At 44.2% G+C, this 23,662-nt stretch overlaps 1 protein-coding gene across 1 annotated transcript; it reads right to left on the bottom strand.

The window, feature by feature from the left end:
* Positions 1–35: 35 nt before the first annotated feature.
* On the bottom strand, positions 36–23,168 carry pomgnt2 (protein O-linked mannose N-acetylglucosaminyltransferase 2 (beta 1,4-)). The gene is made up of 2 exons (XM_037677190.1): positions 23,098–23,168; positions 36–2,041 (listed from the first exon to the last, which is right to left on the bottom strand). The coding sequence occupies exon 2, from the start codon at positions 1,950–1,952 to the stop codon at positions 144–146; it is 1,809 nt and encodes a 602-aa protein (XP_037533118.1). The 5' UTR covers positions 1,953–2,041; positions 23,098–23,168; the 3' UTR covers positions 36–143.
* Between the last annotated feature and the right edge of the window lie 494 nt (positions 23,169–23,662).

A 23,662-nucleotide genomic window follows, 5' to 3' on the forward strand; every position in this document is an offset into this window, starting at 1 on the left:
ACACCAGCAGATAAGAATACATATTTGTGCAAGGGCTAAAAAGTCATCTTTGCAGCAAATCAATCATTATTTACCATCCTTAGTGTAATCAACAAGTGTTTATGTGATTCCAGCAAACAATTAAGTGCCCGTAGCTTTGTTTTTTAGGTCCGGCATGTAAGAACATCTGCAAAGGGACCCAGGAGGTTCTTGTTAAAGATGCACCTCACCCACACCAGGTAGGTGGTAAAGGGCTTTATGTTGTCAGAAAATGTGTAGTTCAGCTGGGGAAGGATATAAGGCATGTAGGTGTTCTCCCCTTGTTCTTGGATCCACACTTCGTACTTCACCTCTCTCACTTTCAGGTATTTCAGATTCCATGGGATCTGCCATGAGACTGTGAGTTTAGCCTCATTAGGCGTTTGTACAGAAGTTTGACAACAGGCTTCTCTGACTCGGCCAGGATGGACTGTGCTGGCAATCTTAACCTTCTTCAAGTTGGGCTTGGTCTTCATGGCCTCTCTGAGAACACCAAGGAAAGATGGGATGTCCACTAAAGTGTCCTGGTAGATTCGAAAAAGCCATTCTGGGTTACGGCAGCACAGATGCCTTGGAACATCTTTACTTGCCATTATTCGCTCCTGCTCCTCCTTTTCTAAGTGGGCAATGCCACCTTGTTCCCAGGGTCTCTGTGGATGGATGACAGTGTTCTCCTCTTTTGTGTTCCTCCAGGAAACGTAGTGAAGTTCCATGCCTGGAAGGGAGGTGAGGGTTTTATATGGAGTGTACTGCTCTGGATTTACAGCAAAAGGGAACAGTTCTACAACAGTAGCAGCTCTGGGGAGGAACAGTGAGGTGATAAGCTGAGCTCCATGCATGCTGACTAACATGAAAGCACCACTTATTACTTGGATGATACTAGAAAAAGACTGTTCCTCCAAGGATACCGTGACCACTCTCATTTGGAACTCTTGGGCAAGTGCCATGATTAGCTCTGCTTCGTTCAGTATTAGTCTTGTTGTTGAACGACTAAAAACTACTATATATTCATCTTTCTTCTCTTTATCCTTTTCTTGCTCAGAACTTTCTCCATCCTTCCAGACCTCTTCTACCCTTGTGATGTTCATTTTAAACATGAGAGCCTTGGCAAACTGCCTAATTTCATTCCCTGACACCAAAATGTTGGCTTTGGGGCCTTGTGGTTGGACAAACCCATACTGGTACCAGGTAGTCATTTTGGACAAGCCAACATAAGATTTAGTAAAACACATTAGTTTTCCAAAGTTTCTCAGCTGTTCTTTGAGCAGTGGCTGCTTAGTGCTGAGAAGTCGATAGAGATCAAAGTGTGGCCCTTCACCCCAGCCCTCCATAAACACAAGACGAGCCTCATCATCCAGGTCTGAATACTGTTTCATGGTATAAAAAGCTGGAAGTAAGTCATCATGAAACACATGCATTAGATTATCTGGATTAAACCTGTTGAGAATTAGAGTCACATCTGGTACAAACACAGGCTTGGGCATAAACTTAAGAGCTGCAGCTGGGAGTTCTAAAAAGTTAAAGTACTGGGTGTTGTGATCCTCCACAGAGGACAAATCTAGCAGGGCAGGCTGGAAGCGCCTGGACCCAAGATTAGGCAGCATGACGGAGGAGTTGGAGTGGAAGAACACAAACTCCTCTGCCTCAGAGGAGTAGCACAGATAGTCAAAACGGCAGATACGGTCGGTGTGCATCTTGCCAGTGCAGACCATGCTGGTACCGTGTTCCTGAAGAGACTGCAGAGCAACGTGGTAGTCAATGCGGGCCTGTGAGAGCTCCTGGGACTGTTGTGTCATGTGCAGCTCCTCCTCAAGCAGAGCGGCATGCTCACTCAGCTTAGAGTACTTCCACAGAAGGGCTGCAACTATGGAAACCAGCAGCCCATTAAGGAGCGCGCCCAGGTTCATCCTGCAGCCCACCACAGAAGCCCGCATTGCTGCCACTATTACAAAGCCAGCTCCCAAATCCTACTGGCCTCCAAGTTTAGAGGGAGGTGATGGGACATTCACCGCCAAGCATCGACCTAGAAAAAAGGAAAGAAAAGAGAAGATCAGAGGGCAGAGATTTACAGTGATTAATTAATCTAATGTCACTTTGTCAGTGCAGCTACAGCGTGCACTCTCAGGACATAATTACTTGCAGTGTACCATCAGTGCGGACTGAACTTGGCAAAAGGGCTTTCTCTAACTCCACTCCTGTATCCTGGAACATCTTGAAAAAGATCTGAGACTCTCGACCTTAATCTCTCTAAGGGATTTTAAATAATAATAATAATAATAATAATAATAATAATAATAATAATAATAATAATAATAATAATGTCATCACAATGTCAGCACTGTATGTTTCCATACAATGGCGAAATTAGTCTCTGCATTTAACCCATCCACCACCAGGTGGTGCAGTGGGCAGCTATTGAAAGCGCCCGGGGGACATTTTGGGGATGAGACGTGCTGCCCAGAGACGCGACGTGATGTGCAGTGACTGGGGATCGAACCTGGGACTTTCGGGTCCCAAGCCGGCTGCCCTGCCTCTACTCAGTTCATAGAAAAAACCAACGCAGTCGTGTTATTGTTTTTAGTATTGTACATCTGTTTATACTGTGGCTGTTTTTGTTTCATTTTATAAAAATAATTTTTTCTATTTATTTATTTCTTCTATTTTTCTACATCATTTCTTCTATTTATCATGTTGCTGATTATTTCATGCTGCTGTATTCATTCGTACGCATCCGCTTACCACGGACTCATGTTCGGGCTGCTGTTGTTATGCCGTATTGTTTTGCGTTATTAGTGTTTAGCGTATATCTTAGTTTATATCGTAGATCCTTCTATACTGTTTCTTTTTTCACTTTATACTTTTTCTATTGTTGGATGTAACTGGGACCCTGAGTACATTATCTTGTTCCACCTCAGGTACCACATGTGATGGTAATGACAATAAACCTACTTGAACTTGATTTACTTTTCATTTTAAATGCTATTGTTGTCTGCGACTCATCTGTGCACTTTGTTTAAAACATGTCTCTCTTGTAAATGAGTCCTCGTGGCTCAATGACAATAACCTGTATAAATAAAGGTTGAATTGAATTGAAAAAGGCCTAGCATTCCTTGAACTAATGCATCTCACCTGCCACCTTCACCTTTAAATTAATTCATCTTGGGTTGAGAAATGATGGCATTGGAACCATTTTGGTGAAACCTTGTAAAAACAAAACAAACAAACAAACAAAAACATGCAACACTTCAAGTTATTACGCTCATTATATTCATATATCCGGTCACGTTTCAAACAACGTTTTAAATGATTCTTCTCCCGTTCAAAACCATGTTTCAAATTAGTTTCCCCCACTTATCTGTCCTGAACCTCAGCCCCACTGGATGACGGTTCAAAGAAAAATTACCAAAATTAAGCCCTCGGTCAACCACCAACTTTCAAATCGGTTTTCCATGCTTAGTAAGGCACCTGTCGAGGAGCAGACTCTCGATGTTGGCAGCTCCATAGTTCGAAATGTGGCACCTGCGACTCAAACCACAATCAAATGCATTCCAGGGGCCAGAGCAGGCGACAATGAATCCCATCTGAAACAAATGGCTAAAGCTAAGGTGAAATACAGTAAAATGAGGGCTGCAACTACCAATTATTCCAAAAATTGATTAATCGGCCGATCATTTTTCGGTTAATCGACAGATCGGCCAAAAAACAACAAATATTTTAATTTCCACTCCTTTATTCCAAAATTTAACATTTGACTGACATGGCAATTTGCACAAAAAACAGATGGCTACTTGACTATTCTGTTAGTAAAACATTGAATAATAAAAATAAAAGTTAGTCAAATAGCTTAAAAAATAAATGTACACAAAAATATAAACAAATGTATGCTTTATACCTGCACATGTAACTACTTTGTAAAATGTGTCCTTGAGGGAAGAGTGTAACCTGGATTAAAAGTGTGGATCATTGTAGTGAAGCCTATCTAAAAAAAGTTTAGTCTGGTCCTCTGAACATTCAAAAAACAAAACAAAAAAAGTAGAAACGTTTCGTCTTTCATCTGAAAGACTTCTTCAGTCTGAAGAAGTTTTTCGGATGAAAGACGAAACGTTTCTACTTTTTAATATTTTTTTATTTACTTAATTTCCTTTGAAAACACCGCCTCTGCTCTGCTTCCGCCTTTCCCCTCGCTCTGTTCAACTCGCGCTGCAGAGGTTTTTTTTTTTTTTTTTTTTTACTTTATTCAGTCAGCCAGCATTGACAATGCTCTGCCCGTGAACAAAACGGCTCCACAGCTCCGTGAAAGACGCTTAATCGCGCGACACAACAAATCGATAATGATATTCGTTGCCAACACTTTTAATCATCTATTTTTATCTATTTTATCTATTTTATCGATACATTGTTGCAGCCCTAAGTAAAGTCATTATTCATGTCGGCGAAAATGACACTCGACTACGCAAATCAGAGGTCACTAAAATTAATGTTGCTTCAGTGTGCAACTTCGCAAAAAAACATGTCGGACTCAGTAGTTTTCGCCGGCTCCCTCCCCAACCGGACCAGTGATGACATGCTTAGTTATATGTTGGCTTTCAACCACTGGGCGTCCAGGTGGTGCTCTGAAAACAATGTAGGATTTGTAGATAACTGGAAGTTAGTGTGAGGAGATCCTGACCCAAAACCCAGTCTGATGCGGAGAGATGGAATCTATCCCACTTTGAATGGGGCAGCACTTCTTTATAAAAATTTAGCTGACCCAGTTGGACATCCAGATTATTGACAATTAACGGTCCTGTCTAAAAATCAGTCCAGGAAGCTGAGTTGTAGTCTTCAACACTTCTCTGCTGCTTCTCCTCTGTTACCCACTCAAAATGTTATAGTACACCCAAAAACCCCATTGAAACAGTGCAAACTCACCCACGGCTCAAAATAAATACATCAAAAATCAGCTCTAAAAATATAAACCATAAAAATCTAATTAAAATAAACAGTTACTTTACCAGAACAAAAGAATACAATAATTAAGTGTTGTTTATTAAACATCAGATCTCTAAATCCCTGCTGATGATCTGATATTGATAACTGATCATCATACTGATTTTTCTGTCTGACAGAAACCTGGTTAAAACAGGGAGATTTTGTTAGTGTAAATGAATCCACTCCACCTAATTATTTAAATTTTCATGTCCCTAGAACAACTGGTCGAGGTGGAGGTGTAGCTTCTATTTTTCTGTCAGGACTATTGATTAATACTAAACCAATTATTAGTTATAATACTTTTGAGTTGCTGTCTCCAAGTCGAAAATGGAAATCGGAAAGGCCACTCTTCCAAGTTGCTATTGTCTACCAGGCTCCTATGCTCAGTTTTTGATTGAATTATCAGACTTCTTAACTGACTTACTACTAAATACTGATAAAGTCATAATAATGGGTAATTTCAATATTCATGTAGATGTTGAAAATGATAGCTCAAGCACAGCCTTTAATAATTTAATAGAGTCAATTGGTTTTACCCAAAATGTCCAAACATCTACTCATTCTCATGATCACAGTCTTGATTCTGGTTCTGACTTATGGCATTGAGATTAATGACTTAGTAATACATCGTCAAAATCCTGTTCTGTCTGTCTTTATAATAATCTTTGAGTTTACATTAAATGACTACACAGTCACATGTGCTTATCAGAAAATGCTGGAACCAAATTTAAGGATTCTCTTCCATCATTTTCCTCTGTCTTGCAGAGTAATACATCAGAGAGCAGTGACTTGGATCATCTGGTTGATAAATTTACAACTTTTTTGCAAACTTCACTCAATAAAGCTGCTCCGTTGAAAAAGAAAGTAATCAATCAGATAGGGGTGTAACGGTACACATGGGTGTATTGAACCGTTTCAGTATAGCATGTTCGGTTCGGTCCACGTGCGTACCGTTTCAATTATTTTTTCACTCATTAAATTTTATTAACGAGAGATTATGTGCCGCGGAACTAAAGTTCCTAAGCGTGTTTCAGCACAGCGCTATTATCTTGCAGCACGCGTAGCATTAGCATTCTAGCATCTCGTTGCGGTCTCCTGTTTGGGAACATTATGGCTTTCTTGTTAAAAGACAAGTGAACAAATCCAAAGCTGTGTGTTGACGTTTCACGGAGATTAGATCTGCAGCAGGCAGCACGTCTAACTTGTTAAGGCACTTGAAACGACATCATCCAAACGTGAACGTCTCTTCTACAGAATAGCAGCTTGGTTGGTGCAAAGACCGATAACAGTAGCATTTAAACAACCTTTATCAGGTAATTCAAATCGGTCCAAAGCAACAACACAAGCTGTAGAAGTTTTTAAAGCTCTGGATCTACGTCCGTATTGTTGTTGATGAGCCGGCTTTAAAGTTTTTGAGCTCCGCTACTACATCCTATTGCATCAACACTTCAGCCTAAAAGTTGTAGCAGCACTTTATGAAAAAGCTAAAACTGATCGTCAACAAGCCCTGGACCAGATTAAAGCCCTGCCCTGGTGATGATGACCGAGAGATTCAACCACCTCACAACAAATGATGGCCGTTCAAGAAGAGGTAATGTTATTTTATTATTATCTAATTAACTTTTTTCCATCCATCCATCCATCAATTATCTTCTGCTTATTCCGAAGTCGGGTCGCGGGGGTAGCTTGAGCAGGGAGGCCCAGACATCTCTTTCCACAGCCATCTCTTCCAGCTCTTCTGGGAGGACTCCAAAGCGTTCCCCAACCAACTGGGAAACAGTCTCTCCAGCGTGTTCAGGGTCTTCCCCGGGATCTCCTCCCAGTTGGACATGCACGAAGCACCTCTCTAGGGAGGTGCCCAGGGGGCATGCTTAACAGATGCCAGAACCACCTCAACTGGCTCCTCTCGACATGGAGAAGTAGCAGTTCTACTCCGAGTCTCTCCCGAATAACTGAACTTCTCACCATATCTCTAATGGAGAATCCAGCTACCCTGCGGAGAAAACTCATTTCAACCGCCTGTATCAGCGATCTCATTCTTTCAGTCACTACCCAGAGCTCATGACCATAGGTGAGGGTAGGAACTAGGAATGTGCGATATGGCATAAAATTCATATCACGATATGTATTGTGAAGGGTGGCGATAACGATATATATCGCAATATGTTTTTGGTATAAAACTTGCTAAAAAAAGCATAGGGTGTCCTTTTGCCATCATATATTTTGAATTAAGAAAATTCCACTACTAGGTCCAGAGAGTTTTTAAATAATAAACAAGTATTAGGCTTCTTTCTTGTAGTGCAAAACAGTGCAAAAGATATCAAATGTAGTTTTAGCCATATGTTTTAAACAAAAAAAATGTTGTTAACTCTTAACAGTTTCCAGTCTCACTTTATAAATGAACAGCAACAGAGCAGCATTTTACACTGAAACACTTCACCCTCCAACCCTCTAGTGGGCGACTCCTTCAGCTTTAATGGAGAGATGACACAAAATGAGTCTGTGGCTTTGACCAGAGGGTCTTGCAGTAAAAATCACACAACACAGCGTTCTTTTCACAGATCAGAGAGCAGGTTTCTCTAAAGCTGACCAATGCTTATTTTAACTTTATATGGAAAAAAAAAAACCCTTTCGACGGAACACAGCGTTTTGCGCATGCGTCAGAATACGCAACACTACAGCAAGCCAGCTGCAGTTAGCTTGTAGCTTTGCTACTTAGCTCTCGAAGAAAAGACTTTAACGCCACTTGCGCACAGTTTTCAGCTCAAAAAAAGTAACGATTAAATCTGACAGCTCTGATTTTACACTTGAACACCACTTATGCACAGTTTTCAACAAACAAAAGTAATGATTAAACTGACAACTCTGATTTTACTTCAGACACGGCATTACTGCAGTTAGCCGGTAGAAGACAGATCTCTATCGTAGGCAAAATTTCTATCGTTTCTACCATATACCATTTATATTGCGCATTCCTAGTAGGAACGTAGACCAACCGGTAAACAGAGAGCTTTGCCTTACAGCTCAGCTCTCTCTTCACCACAACGGACTGGTACAGAGTCCGCAATACTGCAGATGCTGCACCAATCCGTCTGTCAATCTCATGCTCCATTCTTCCCTCACTCGTGAACAAAACCCAGAGATACTTGAACTCCTCCACTTGTGGTAGAACCTCACCCTCGACCTGAAGAGAGCAATCCACCCTTATCCGGTTGAGGACCATGGCCTCAGATTCGGAGGTGCTGATTCTCATCCCAGCCGCTTCACACTCGGTTGCGAACTGCTCCAGTGAGAGCTGAAGATCACGGCACGATGACACTAACAGGACCACATCATCTGCAAAGAGCAGAGATGGAATCCTGAGGCCACTGAACCGGAAACCCTCCGCCAGCAGGCTGCACTGAGAAATTCTGTCCATAAAAGTTATGAACTCCAATGAATGACAATAAAGAATCTCTGACTCTGAACAGAATCTGTGACAACGGGCAGCCCTGGCGGAGTCCAACTCCCACTCTGAAGGGGTTTGACTTACTGCCGACAATGCGCACCAAACTCTCGCATTGCTCGTATAGGGACAGAACAGCCTGTAACAACGGGCCTCCAATCCCATACTCACGGAGCACCCCCCACATTGTACCCCAAGGAACACTGTCGAATGCCTTCTCCAAGTCCACAAAACACATGTAGACTGGATGGGCAAACTCCCATGACCCCTCAAGGACCCTACTGAGGGTAAAGAGCTGATCCAGTGTTTCACAGCCAGGACAGAACCCACATTGTTCCTCCTGGATCTGAGGATCGACCAACGATCGGACTCGCTTCTCCAGTACCCCTGAATAGACCTTACCAGGGAGGCTAATAATTAATTAGCTAATAATTAACTTAAAAAAATATATATTATAATCTTATTAACTCTTTTTTTTTATCTCTTTGTGTTTTATTTCCAGTCTGGAACAGAGATAGCAGCTGTCTTCTTCCTCTTCAGGGAAATCCACTTCCAGCTAAGAAGTCTGTGATGACTGAACTCTGAACTTTTCCAGGGACAGGTGAGAGCAGGTCCAAGAAGAGGTTGTGAGTAATGAGGCCAAATACAGCCACACCGCATAATTAGCAAAGCTCTACCTCTCCATTCCTGCTACCTGTTGCTAGTGAGACGATTTTCTCCACCGCTCAAGAAAATATGTCACTGCAACTAAATCTGTGCTTTTGGCAGAAAATGTGGACAAGTTGGTCTTTGGCCAAAAACTTAAAACTTGATTAGTTAGATCTTAAACTGTCTGTTGCTGCATATTGTTCTGGTTCTGACTGTTATTGTAATTATAAAGATTTTTATTATCGTTAATATAGTTTATTTATTGTAAAGAGTGTCATCCATCCATCCATTTTCTTCTGCTTACTCGGGGTCGGGTCGCGGGGGTAGCAGCTTAAGTAGAGAGGCCCAGACTTCTCTCTCCCCAGCCACTTGGGCCAGCTCCTCCTGGGGAATCCCGAGGTGTTCCCAGGCCAGCCGAGAAACATAGTCCCTCCAGCATGTCCTGGGTCTTCTTCTGGGTCTCCTCCCCGTGGAACGTGTCTGGAACACCTCACCAGGGAGGCGTCCAGGAGGCATTTTAACTAGATGCCCGAGCCAACTCAACTGGCTCCTCTCGATGTAGAAAACCAGCGGCTCTACTCTGAGTCCCTCCCGGATGATCGACCTTCTCACTCTATCTCTAAGGGAGAGCCCAGACACCCTGAGGAGAAAACTCATTTCGGCCGCTTGTATCCGAGACCTCGTTCTTTCGGTCACAACTCAAAACTCATGACCACAGATGAGGGTAGGAACGTAGATCGATCGGTAAATTGAGAGCTTCGCCTTTTGACTCAGCTCTCTCTTCACCACGACAGACCTGTACAGCGCCCGCTTCACTGCAGATGCTGCAACTATATGCCTATTAATCTCACGCTCCATTTTTCCCTCATTTGTGAACAAGATCCCAAGATACTTGAACTCCTCTAATTGGGGCAGGACTTCCTCCATGACCCGGAGAGGGCACTCTACCCTTTTTCGGCTCAAGACCATGGCCTCAGATTTGGAGGAACTGATCTTCATTCTGGCTGTGTCGCACTCGGCTGCGAACCACTCCAGCGAAAGCTGAAGATCACGATCTGATGAAGCCAATAGGACCACATCATCTGCAAAAAGCAGAGATGCGGTCCTAAGGCCACCAAAGCGGATCCCCTCAACACCTCGGCTGCGCCTAGAAATTCTGTCCATAAAAGTTATGAACAGAATCGGTGACAAAGGGCAACCTTGGCAGAGTCCAACTCTCACCAGGAACAAGCCCGACTTACTGCCGGCAATGCAGACCTGGCTCTGACACAGGTCATACAGGGACCCAACAGCCCGTATCAAAGGGCCTGGTACCCCATACTCCGAGAGCACCCACCACAGGGTTCCCCAAGGAATGCGGACGAACGCCTTTTCCAAGTCCACAAAGCACATGTAGACCGGTTGAGCAAACTCCCACGCACCCTCCAGGACCCTGCTGAGAGTGTAGACCTGGTCCAGTGTTCCACTGGACTGCTCCTCCTGAATCAGAGGTTCAACTATCCGACGAACCATCCTTTCCAGAACCCCTGAATAGACCTTACCAGGGAAGCTTAAGAGTGCGATCCCCTGTAGTTGGAACACACTCTACGGTCCCCCTTTTTGAATAGGGGGACCACCATCCCGGTCTGCCAATCCAGGGGAACTTCCCCGATGTCCATGCAATATTGCAGAGTCATGTAAGCCAACACAACCCTACAACATTCAGAGCTTTAAGGAACTCCAGGCGAATCTCTTACACCCCTGGGGCCCCTGCCACCAAGGAGCTTTTTAACCACCTCAATGACCTCAGCACCAGAGATTGGAGGGCCCGACCCAGCGTCCCCAGGCTCTGCTTCCTCAGTGGAAAACGTGCCGGTGGGATTGAGGAGGTCTTCAAAGTATTCCGCCCACCAACTCACGACATCCCGAGTTGAGGTCAGCAGCATACCACCCCCACTATAAACAGTGTTGGTGGTGTACCACTTTCCTCCCCAGAGACGCCGGAGGGTGGACCAGAATCGCCTCGAAGCCGTGCGGAAGTCATTCTCCATGGCCTCTCCGACCCCTCCCATGCCCGAGTTTTTGCCTCAGCGACCACCCGAGTCGCCTGTCGCTTGGACTGCCGGTACCCATCAGCTGCTTCCGGGGTCTCACAGGCCAAAAAGGCCCGATAGGACTCCTTCAGCCTGACAGCATCCCTCACCGCCGGTGTCCACCACCGGGTTCGAGGGTTGCTGCCGTGACAGGCACCCACAAACTTGCGGCCGCAGCTTCGGTAAGCCGCCTCAACAACAGAGGCATGGAACATGGCCTACTCTGACTCAATGTCCCCTACCTCCCCCGGAACATGTTCCAAGTTCGCCCGGAGGTGGGAGTTAAAGCTCTGTCTCACAGGAGACTCTGCCAGATGTTCCCAGCAAACCCTCACAATACGTTTGGACCTGCCAGGTCTGGATGGCATCCTCCCCCACCATTGGAGCAATCTCACCACCAGGTAGTGATCAGTGGACAACTCCACCCCTCTCTTCACCAGAGTGTCCAAGACATGCGGCCGCAGATCAGATGAGACGACAACAAAGTCTGTCATCAAACTGCGGCCTAGGGTGTCTTGGTGCCAAGAGCACATATGGACACCCTTATGCTTGAACATAGTGTTTGTTATGGACAATTCATGACAAGCACAGAAGTCCAACAACAGAACACCACTCGGGTTCAGCTCAAGGGGGCTGTTCCTCCCAACCACACCCCTCCAGGTCTCACCGTCATTGCCCATGTGAGCATTGAAGTCCCCCAGCAGAACAAGGGAGTCCCCAGGAGGTGCACTTTCCAGTGCCCCCTCCAAGGACTTCAAAAAGGGTGGATAATCTGAACTGCCGTTTGGTGCATAAGCACAAACGACAGTCAGAACCCGTCCCCCCACACATAGGCGGAGGGAGGCTACCTACCCTCTCATTCACTGGGGTGAACCCCAACACACAGGCACCAAGATGGGGGGCAATAAGTATGCCCAACCCCTCTCAAGGAAACTGGTTCCAGAGCCAGACCCATGTGTAGAGGTGAGTCCGACTATTTCTAGCCAGAACCTCTCAACCTCACACACCAGCTCAGGCTCCTTCCCCACCAGTGAGGTGACATTCCACGTCCCAATAGCCAGCTTCTGTAGCCAAGGATCAGACCGCCAGGGTACCCGTCCTCGGCCACCACCCATCCCACATTGCACCCGACCCCTTTGGCCCCTCCCACAGGTGGTGAACCCATGGGAAGGGGGACCCACGTTTCCTCTTCGGGCTGTGCCCGGCCGAGTCGTGTGTGAATAGAGCAGCTCCAATTCTGTCAGGTGTCCTAACCCCCTCCTCCCTCTCTCACTTCATGGTTCTGAGCTGAACTCTTCACTGCTGAATTCAGTCCTGGTTGTTGCTCCTGCTCCAGTCTCGTGGCATCGTTTCAAGCACCTGAAGGCTTCAATTCTTGGTTGTCAGATGGACAGACAAACAAATAAACAAACAAACAATCAATCAATCAATCAATCAATCAAACCATCAATCCATCCATCCATTTTTATTAAAGTAAATTGGACTGTCTTTTTGACATTTTGATCACTGTTGTTATTTGGACAAATTAGCGCAGTTGTTTTGAAACGTGACAATGTGAATAACATATCAAACATTTCTCTCTTTGTATTTTTAATTTATTTTTTACAGTAATCTTTTTTATTTATTATGTCTGAAATGTAGAAGAAGTTCAGACACCTGCTGATGTGCGTGTGCTGTGTAGAGCTGTCTGGAGATGCTGCGCATAACGTGCACTGTCCACAGGGCATTTATTTATTCTGTTGAATAAATGATCATTTCTGTTTCAGGGATCTGACAGGAGGAGAGAGGGGGCGTTTTCAGTGTGCAGCCCCGCTGAGGAAGGACAATATTTGGAGAGAAGGACTCCGCACAGAACCTCCGTGTGTAAATGTGACCATCTGGAGTGTGTGAGAGTTGGTTTGCCACGTGCTGCGGCTGGAACATCCACAGATTGGGTCCGTTGGGCTAAGGGCAACATCTCCTCTCATACTATTTTTAATAAATAATCAAAATAAAAAATTCAAAATGACTTTGAACTTTTAGGGGCGGAGTTGCCAGATCCGAACAAAGAGTTGCCGGAACACAATGGATCAAAATGAGAGAGTTCCCGGATATTGTTCCGACAGGATCCAGCTCAAATTAACCACTGGCAGCAGGACATAGGACATTAAAGGGTTAACCTTCACACAGCTCTGCAGCACGGAGCAGAAATGTACTTCTTGATCAGTTACACTGTAACAACTGAACATGAAGTTCTAAAATAATTAAAAATAACTTTTAACACATATTTTGTGATTATGACGATTTTACGATGCGACATTCTTTGAATTTTAAGTTGGAAGACAAAAGTTGATTGGTTCATCTAGACAGCAAAGGGTTAACCTTTCTCAAAAATGATGCAGCAGCAGAAATGTGTGGTGGCAGAGAAGGAGATCAGCTGATCAGTTGCAGGAGGGAGCTTCCCCTGCACTTGTGGGCTGCACACATGGTGCAAAATCATTTAAAAAAATTTATTTTAAATAAACATTCCAAGGCTCATCCATCTATCAGCCGATTGTGTCATGTCCGATCTTACTTTGAAAAACTGCGATACAGCGAATCTGCGATAAACGAACTGTGACGTAGCGAGGGACTACTGTATCACAGAAAGATGCAGAGGACTGGGATTTGCTTTTAGTTAAAAACACAGAATTTGTGTTGTCAGTGAATCACGTCTCTTTTTATATATTGAGCATGCATCAGGATCTTTTTATATACTTTCTTTTGAACTCATAGTATAGTCACAATAATAATAATTTAAATGAAAAAATGAAAGAATAATTTTAACCTAAAGAGGGGGTTTAAAGGCTCATTCAGATGAAACTAGGGCTGCAACAACGAATCGATAAAATCGATGATTAAAAGAGTTGGCAATGAATTTCATTATCGATTCGTTGTGTCGCGCGATTATGTGTCTTTCACGGCGCTACGGAGCCGTTTTGTTCTGCTGACTGACTGAATAAAGTTTGAAAAAAAACAACCTCTGCAGCGCGAGTTGAACAGAGCGAGGGGGGCGGAGGAAGCAGAGCAGAGACTGTTTCAAAAGGAAATTAAGTAAATTTTACAAATGACCGACGCAGCAAAAACTGTTCGACCCAAGTCCTCCAAAGTGTGAGAGCTCTTCACAAAGATAAAAACTGAAACATGCAGCTTTGAAAATCGCCGACACGACACGGGAGAACCACGGAGATGAAACGTAAACATGTCGGACTCACGAGGAGGAGGAAGGAGCTGCAGCTGATACAACTCGTCTCACTCCCAACTCATCATGTGTTGCAAGTGAGTCTCTACAATTTAACACATTGTTCTGTTTCCAAGTGAGAAAACATAACGTCAGTCTCTCTGGTAGATGAAGCTGTTTATCTGATTAATGACGGTGATAGAGAACGTGTGTGTTACTTATTATTTAATTTAATTGGTACAAGCAGTGTTTAAATGTGATTTATAAATAAATCTAACACAAAGATAATTTGTGGGGCGGCTGTGGCTGAGTGGTTAGAGCAGTCGTCCTCCAATGCAAGAGTTGGGGGTTCGAATCCACCAGCAGTCACATGCCAAAGTGTCCCTGGGCAAGACACTGAACCCCTCATCGCCTCCAATGTATGTCCCATCAGTGTATGAATGTGATAAATCTCTGATAAGTCTCTTTAGAATGATTTGTTAAATTAGCTTTGTAGAGATCTAGTAGAGTGCTGTATGAATGGGTAAATAAGGTACAGATTGTTGTGTAAAGCGCTTTGAGTATCTCGATAAGATAGCAAGGTGCTATATAAGTACAGTCCATTTACCATAATAATTTAATGATTAAGCTTCAACGTTTAATTTGCTGGCAAAGTCTGAAGATACTGTGGGTATGGCAGGATGAATTGCATTTAAACAGGAATTAAAGTAATTTATTACATCTACTCAAATGTGTGTAATTAAGTATTTTATATTTGTGTGTGTGGGTGTGTGTGTGTGTGTGTGTGTGTGTGTGTGTGGGGGGGGGGGTGATTGTGTGTGTTTAATTGCTCTTTTAGCTACTTTTGCCTGAACCTAACACTGTAAGTGAAACAAGGCATTTCTTGAGTTGCTGTAAATTATGATATAATACATATTTACTGTCTCATTCCAGAAAACAACAACAAACAACAACATCCTACATGATGGACAGACATCATGGACACCACAGCAGCAGCTGTCTTCACTGAAAACATCCTTAAATGATCGTCAGTGACACAAGGCCTCTGTCAATGGTTGAATACGACATGTTCAAGACATGAGTACACAAGGACAACAAAAGCTTCATCTATCCCCCCCAGAAGTTTCTGTGCAAGCTTATCAGAACTGCTGGCTGGAACATCATCTTCAGAAACTGTGGCTGATCTGAAAAAAAAGCTCATGGACAAATCTCAACACCTCGATGTCAAATGCAAATGTAATCATGTTTTAATTGTGCTTGCTGGTGGAGTTTTTTTGATGTCTCAAATCGTGTCCTGATAGACGAGATGTGAAAGATCTTTTTTTGTAATACCACTATCTACCCTCATGTTTCTACCCCTTTTCCTATCTAAGATTATTATCTGATAAGGATAAAATGGCCACGCTTTCTACAGTTGCAGCTTCGTGCACTCCGCCCATTTTTCGGATGCCTGTACGTACATATTCGCGTTGTACCTCGGTGCAATTCCAATAAAGTTTATTCCGATTCTGGTCACACTCTAGCAAATTCTCTTATCACCCTGGCGTTGTTCGTATGCTTACTTTGGCAAAGAAACACTTTTGGTGGCAGTCTATGAACCAAGATGTTCGAGATTTTGTTGCTGCCTGTTCCACTTGTGCAAGAAATAAGAATGGTAACCAACCCCCGGCTGGCCATCTCCAACCTCTACCCATCCCGAGCCGTCCTTGGTCCCACATCTCCTTGGATATCATCACTGGTTTACCCCCATCTGCAGGCAACACAACCATTTTGACTGTGATTGACAGATTCTCAAATTCTGCTCACTTCATTCCCCTTCCCAAGCTCCCCTCAGCCTTTGAGACCGCCAAACTCTCAACCCAGCATGTGTACAGAATACACAAGATCCCTACAGACGTGGTCTCGGATCGAGGACCCCAATTTGTCTGCCAGGTATGGCCAAGTTTTTGTAGTGCCCTGGGGGCTTCAGCCAGCCTCACTTCTAGTGATTTCCCCCAGTCAAATGGTCAGGCTGAAAGATGTAACCAAGAGCTGGAGGCAGCCCTGACATGTGTTGTTGAAACAAATCCCTCTGCTTGGAGTGACCATCTGCTATGGGTTGAATATGCCCACAACACACATACCTCATCTGCCACCGGTTTGTCTCCTTTTGAGGCATCTGTGGGTTACACACACCCCTTTTTCCCTGTTCCACTTGTGCAAGAAATAAGAATGGTAACCATTCTGTCCAGCACCATTTCCGCAGGTGTCGCAGGGTGTGGCGTCAGACCAAGGCGGTTCTTCTGTGCACGGCAACACAGAACAAGAAGATTACTGATTGTCACCGCTCTGCAGCCCCTACGTACAAGGTGGGACAAAAGGTATGGCTCTCTACTCGCAACATCACCCTAAAGAACATGTCCCGAAAACTGTCTCCCTGCTTTATTGGACCCTTCCCGGTGACCCGCATCATCAACCCTTCAGCGGTAAGACTGCAGTTGCCCGCGTCCATGCGAGTCCACCCTACTTTTCATGTCTCACAGATCAAACCCGTCTTCGAGTGTCCATTGAACCCGCCTACCAACCTCCACCCACCCGCCCATCTCATCGACAATCACCAGGCTTTCACGGTCAGACGCATCCTAGACATTCGTCGCTGGGGCCAGGGGTTCAAGTACCTCGTCGACTGGGAGGGATACGGTCCTGAGGAGAGGTCTTGGATCCCCAGGTCATTCATTCTAGACCCGAGCCTAATAACCTCCTTCTTCAAGGACCATCCTGAGAAGCGCTTCAGGTCGCCTGGAGGTGATCTTTGAGGGGGAGGTAATGTTGGAGTTTTCAACAGCTGCTGCTCTGAGGGCACCTGCACAGCTGAGAAGAATCTGGCTGATTGTCATGCAGTACCTAATCTTTGTATAATGTATGTCTATGGTGCTGGTGATGCCCACAGATGGGGTTCACGTGTCTAGCGCGTGTAGGGTTGCCAACCGTACCGTAAAAAACGGAATTGTCCCGTATTCAGAAACAAAAGTACGCATTCCGTATTGAGCTGCAACGGGACGCACTTTGTCCCATATTATCATGAAAGTAAAAAAACACGTCCATGAGTTAGTAAATGATGGGGCGCTGTCAAGGCCGGATTAACCATATGGGCAACTGGGCAACTGCCCAGGGGCCCATGATCTCTAAGGGGCCCAGGGCAGTGAAGGCACAAGCAAAGTATCTGGTTATCTCCTGCTTTACTTGGAGCCCAGCGCTGCACAGACTGCTGCACTTCCGCTGCATTTGGACAGCCCCGCCTCCTCCCAGCGCAGCTGCTGCAGCTCTTGGTTTTTTTTTTTTCTTCAATCAGATTCTCAACGGCGCGACGTGTCAATCAACTCAGAAGGCGTGTCAGTAACTGACCAATCGACGACCTCAATTTGTCCCGAAGGTAAACGCCCCTTACATGCTGACAAGCTCATCAGTTTTTTTTTCTTGAGAAACATTGTTTTAATTAAAACAATAAGTTTCTATCTGTTGTGAGATGATGTTAGCAGTTTTGCAGAGTTTTAATCTACTTAATGAAGAATAGTATTAGATCAACAGTAAACAGCCATCAGTGTGCTAATGATCCATTGTTAGGCTGATGGTCCTTCTTGAGCATGTGATCAGCTGGTTTTGGTTGTCAGCAGAAAAACTGGTTGATCCACTCTGAGACGGTGCTATTTAAGAGACTGAGCTGAATACAGCTCCTCAGACTGAGGAAGTCTCTCGGATGAGAGACGAAACGTTTCTATATTTTTTTGTTGATTTGCTTTGTTTTGTTTTTTTTGAATGTCCAGAGGACCAGATTTAACTTTTTTAGAGGACATCAGAGAGTTGCAAAATTCTGTGGAAACCATGTGAGAGGGTAATGAGTTAGGAGATGAGACTGAACGGTTAAGGAGAGAGAACAAAGTCTTTGAATTGCCAACATTGGAACTGATGATGTCAGTGAAGTAGCTGGATTTGGCTTGAGAAATACTGTCCTTATACTGGATGACGTGGTTCGCATAGAGTTCCTTGTGAATTGAGAGACCGGATTTCTTATAGAGTCGCTCCAACCTCCGACCTTTGGATTTCAGAGAACGGAGTTCTGGAGTGAACCAGGGTGCAGAGTTGGAGAAAGAGACAGAGCGGGTTTTCAGAGGAGCGACAGAGTTAAGGATGTTGGTGAGGCTGTTATTGTAGAATGTGACAAGGTCATCTGGGTTAAAAGAATTGAAGGTGAAGAAGGTATTATTAATATGAGACAAAAGAATGTCATGGTTGATATTCTTAATATTACGGAAGGAAAGAGTGCGTTGAGGTTTCTCTTTAGAAAATTTAAGATTGACACTGAATGAAATCACGAGGTGATCAGTAAATGGAAGTTCATCAGAAGAAAAGTTAAGAGGAGAGAGTCCAGAGCAGCATAATAAGTCCAAAGTGTGGCCTTTTATGTGGGTTGGAAAGTTAATGAACTGCTGGAAGCCACAGCTGTCAAGGCAGGATGTGAAGTCTCTGGTGAGGGGGTTGTTGTCTTCATCCATATGAATGTTGAAGTCTCCAAGCAGAATAATGTTGGGTGAAAGAGCTGAGAGATGGGCGATTAGAGCAGCAAAGTCATTTATAAAAGAGTTGTTGATTTTGGGCGGACGGTAGAAAGTGGCAACAATGTTGGGGGTAGGGCCGGAGAGTAGACACACAGTGTGCTCAAAGGAGGGAGAGGGAGGTGTGTGAACCGGCGTGACCTTCCAGTTCTCGCGGTGAATTATCGCGAGACCTCCTCCGCGGCCGGACTCGTGGGATTTGGCGATGTAAACAAACCCCAGTGGGGTAGATTCATTCAGGTGGAAAAAGACATTTTGTTGTTGCCACGTTTCTGTTAGACAAATTAAATCCAGCTTACGGTCGGATATTAGGTCTTGAATAAGCTGACCTTTTCCAGTGAGTTAGCGAACGTTCAGAAGGCCAAACTTTACGGAGGAGGAGTTGGTAGCGACCAGAGCATTAGCCGACCGAGCTAGGCTAGCTAACATGCTACTACTATTAGCGGCCCGAGTATTGCGGCGTGTAGAATGGTGAGAGTCAGACCAGATAGAGTTTATGGGGTTAGACTTGTCAACGTGGAGTCTACGGCGGGAGCCACGGTGAATGTATCTCCGGCGCGGATGGAAGGCAATGTCCTGAAGAGGGAGCACAGGTGGCACGGCTTATGTTAATGTTCTCCTCACAGGAGGTTCTGACCCAGATGTGAGGACAGACAGAAAAGTGAAGTGGGGGCCACAGGACAATCAGACTTTGTTGTTAAAAGTTTGCTGTCTTTTTGTACAGTGGAGCTGCATGGTAGAGGTAACTAAACTGTAAAAGATGTTGACCAGTTAAGCTTTTATCTCTCAGCCTAGATAATGTTTTTTGATCAATAATAACACAACCATGTTATTGTTGATGTTTTGTTCTCATGTCAATTAGGGAGATGATCAGAGCCCTAAACCCCAGAGAACCACAGAGAAGATTAAGGCAGAGACACAGAGGTGCAGAAGTCTGCATCATCCCTACCTCAGTGAATCCAGTGACCTGCTGGTGGAATGTGAAGGACAATATGTCATTGCTATCAAACAGACAACCAGGTATCTGTGTGTGCAACAAGCATCATCTATAGCTTCAGAGTGAACATTTTCTACTGCTGGAGACACCATCAGCCAGGAGTGGGCTTGTTTGTGTCCAGAGAAAACAGACATGTTGATGTTTCTGAAGAAAAACTGTTCAGTGAAAAGATCCTCAGTGTGTATCAGTGAACATTAGACACTGACGTGTCACTGGTTTGAAACTGTTCTTTTGAACTGGAAATTATTTGTTTGTTTTTATGTAAGAAAACTGCTTAGAATGGAAAAATACCCAAGTTAAAAAATAAAATTCACAATTTGTACTGTAATGTATAACGTAATTTTATTTGTTAGAATGAATATTAATTACAAAATTGGTACCGAAAAAAGAACCATCCAGGAACCGACACCGAAGTGAAGGTACCGACACCGGTACCAATACCAATTTTTTTAGAAAGGTTCTCAGCCCTAGTACCGTTACACCCCTAGTTGCTGGTATTAAGAGGGCCAAGGCTACATATGCACAGAGGATCGAGGGTCAATTCACCTCATAAGATCCTCGGATCCTGGGGAGGGGCGTTAAGTGCATAACAGAACATAAAGTAAGGAGCCAAAAATGCCTCAAAAGACCCATCTCTGCCTGATGCCCTCAACAAGTTCTATGCACGCTTTGAAGACCCGAACAGACCACCCAGCACCAGACACACCTCACCACCGGATGAAGAGCATCTCAGCGTGACCTCAGCCCAAGTAAGGAGTACTTTCAGGAGGATTAATATGCACAAGGCAACCGGCACAGACAACATCCCCAGAAAAGTGTGGAAAGAATGTGCCGATCAGCTCTGCGAGGTGCTGGCAGATATCTCTAACACCTCACTTACCCTGGAGACAGTTCCCACCTGCCTGAAGACTGCCACCATCATCCCAGTCCCAAAAAGCTCTGCAGTGACTGGTCTGAATGAATATAGGCCAGTGGCCCTCATCCCGAAAGTCGCTAAATGCTTCGAAAAACTGGTCATGACCCATATCAAAACAGCCATCAACATCAACGAGGACCCTCAGCAGTATGCATAGCGCGAGAACCGATTAACAGAGGATGCCATCTCCTCTGTGGGTCCACACTGCGCTCATCCACCTGGAGCAGAAAAACTCTTACGTCCGTATGCTCTTTGGGGACTTCGCATCTGCCTTCAACACCATGATCCCTCAAACCCTGATGGACAAACTATTCACACTAGGACTAAGCCCCTCCATTTGCAACTGGGTACTAGACTTCTTAACAAACAGACCACAGTCAGTGAGGATCCACAACCTCTCCTCCTCTACCATAACCCTCAGCACTGCTCTCCTCAGGGTTGTGTGTTGAGCCCCCTCCTGTTTACTCTGCTCACGTATGATTGTGCAGCTACCCATCAAGGCTGTCATATTGTAAAGTTTACAGATGATACAGCGGTGGTGGGATGCATCACAAACAATGACAGGAGGAGGTGGCAGGCAGGAGATGGAACACCTGGAGAGCTGGTACAAAGAGAATAAACTTCACATCAATGTGAAGAAGACAAAGGAGATGAATGAGGACATCAGAAGGAACAAACACACATATACACCCCTGAACATAAGAGGATCTGCGGTGGAAGTGGTCTCCAGCTACAAGTACTTGGGTGTACACCTGAATGACAACCTCAGCTGGGGCAACAACACCACCAGCCTGATCAAGAAAGCTCATCAGAGACTCTACTTCCACAGGCGGTTGAGATGAGCTGGACTGGGAAGCTCAGTCCTCACCTCCTTCTGGAGGTGTGCAGTGGAGAGCATCCTGTGCTCCAGCATCAACATGTGGCATGGAGGCTGCACAGCTGCAGAAAGAAAAGCTTTGCGGAAAGTGGTGAAGGCTGCACAGAAGATTGTTGGAGTCAGTCTCTCCACCATCACAGACATTTACACCTCTAGATGCAGGAAGAGGGCCACCTGCATCATGAAGGACCCCACTCACCCAGCACACACACTTTTTGCCCCACTCTCCTCAGGAAGGAGGTTGAGGAACATTAAATGTAGAACCACTAGACTGAGGAACAGCTTCTACCCTGAGGCTGTTAGACTCATGAATCTCTAAACAGAATAATCCCTGTGAAAAAAATCACATCAGGTTGCTGCTGATCTGTTTCATGTTGTGTTCATTCGTGCTCATCTGCTCACACAGACTCATGCTCATGCTGCTGTTCGACGTAATGTTTTTATGCTATTAGTGCTGAGTGTACTTTATTTAGACAGGTAAATCCCATTGAGCCTTGAGGACTCATTTACAAGAGAAACCTGATTTCTACAAAGAATGATGACAACAGTGGACAACAGCGACAACAATAAACAGTTATAAAAAGTCATACAATTGTTGTTGTTTTTTTTCTTAACAAATAGGATGGCTAAAAAGAAAAGTAACAAAAAACAGCTAAAAACAGGCAAATGTAGAAAACTAAAAAGTTCATATATTAGATGTTATGGTTGTTTTTATTTTACATTTTTATTGTTAGATGTAAGTGGGACCCTGTGTACATAATTTCGTTCCACCACATGTGGTGCGAACAACAATAAAGAAACCGACTCTCTGAACATGTGTAAATGATTGTTGATTAAAGGCCTTAAAATTAAAGTCCATGAAGGCTTTTAAATCTCTGCTTCAACAACACTGAACAGATGAGTCTTTCTGTGGCTCAGACAGTTTAGTTGAAATGATGCAAAAACTCTTTTCTTTTCTTTTTGTAATATTTAAGTTACTGAGGTCCTAGAAAAAGACCATTAAATTACTAATGACTGTAAATGTTTGATTTAAATGCTTACTGGCAGGTTAATACTTGTATATAGTTTTTTAAAAAAAATCACGATTACAATCTAACCACAATCATGTTAAATCAGTCACCTACCATAACAATGACCTGTAAGCAAGTCGGAAAGGTGAAAAATATTTTCACAGATTAAATATTAACAGCTTTTTTATTTTACAGCTTTAGGCATAAATTAACTGTAATGGCTGGGCATCATGTTTTATCAGCTTCTGTTTAAAGACAAACCGCTGGACAGACTCCTGACAAAAGCCCAAGTCTTTCTCACACGCATCAACACAGCAGGTGCAGAAGTGATCAGTTAAATTGTGATTCTTACCTCAAATGTTGGTGATGCTGTTACTCTGGTCCCTGACGACATTTGGGAGGTTAGCTGGAAGCATCCTCGTCACATTGTTGAGTCAATCCGCAGCCAGAAGCTTGTACAGGGAGAGGAAAGAAGAATACCGACAAACTTTAAAGAAAACAACACGCGGTGCTGTCACTAAACTCCCTGAGACGCTGTCGGACCGGGCTTGTTGCTTTTACAGGCTAACCTAGCTGTCATGAAGGCAAGGAGAGGAGACAACTGTGACCACTCCGCTCCGCTGTGTAAGCTGTCTCCACTTCTCGTCCAGAGAAATCACGTGCTCAAATCTCGCGATAACACACCAACTACTAATGTTTTCTCCAGAGCCCTATAAAGAGAGGGCTTTATAGGGCTCTGGTTTTCTCTTGTTCAGTGATCTTTATATCAGTGTGTGCTGTTAGCACAATATATCATGAACCAGTGGACGGATTTGAATGAAACTCTATAAAGTAATCTACAACTAATCCATTAAAGCACTATTCATTCAACCTTTATTTAAACAGGTTAGTCCCGAGTCACGAGGACTCATTTACAA

Source organism: Nematolebias whitei, chromosome 5, assembly GCF_014905685.2.
Source record: "Nematolebias whitei isolate Nwh7 chromosome 5, NemWhi1, whole genome shotgun sequence".
NCBI classification, from domain to species: domain Eukaryota; kingdom Metazoa; phylum Chordata; class Actinopteri; order Cyprinodontiformes; family Rivulidae; genus Nematolebias; species Nematolebias whitei.

Bases quoted from the DNA above. Each gene is read 5' to 3' on its own strand.
- pomgnt2 (XM_037677190.1), bottom strand. From the start codon at position 1,952: ATGCGGGCTTCTGTGGTGGGCTGCAGGATGAACCTGGGCGCGCTCCTT.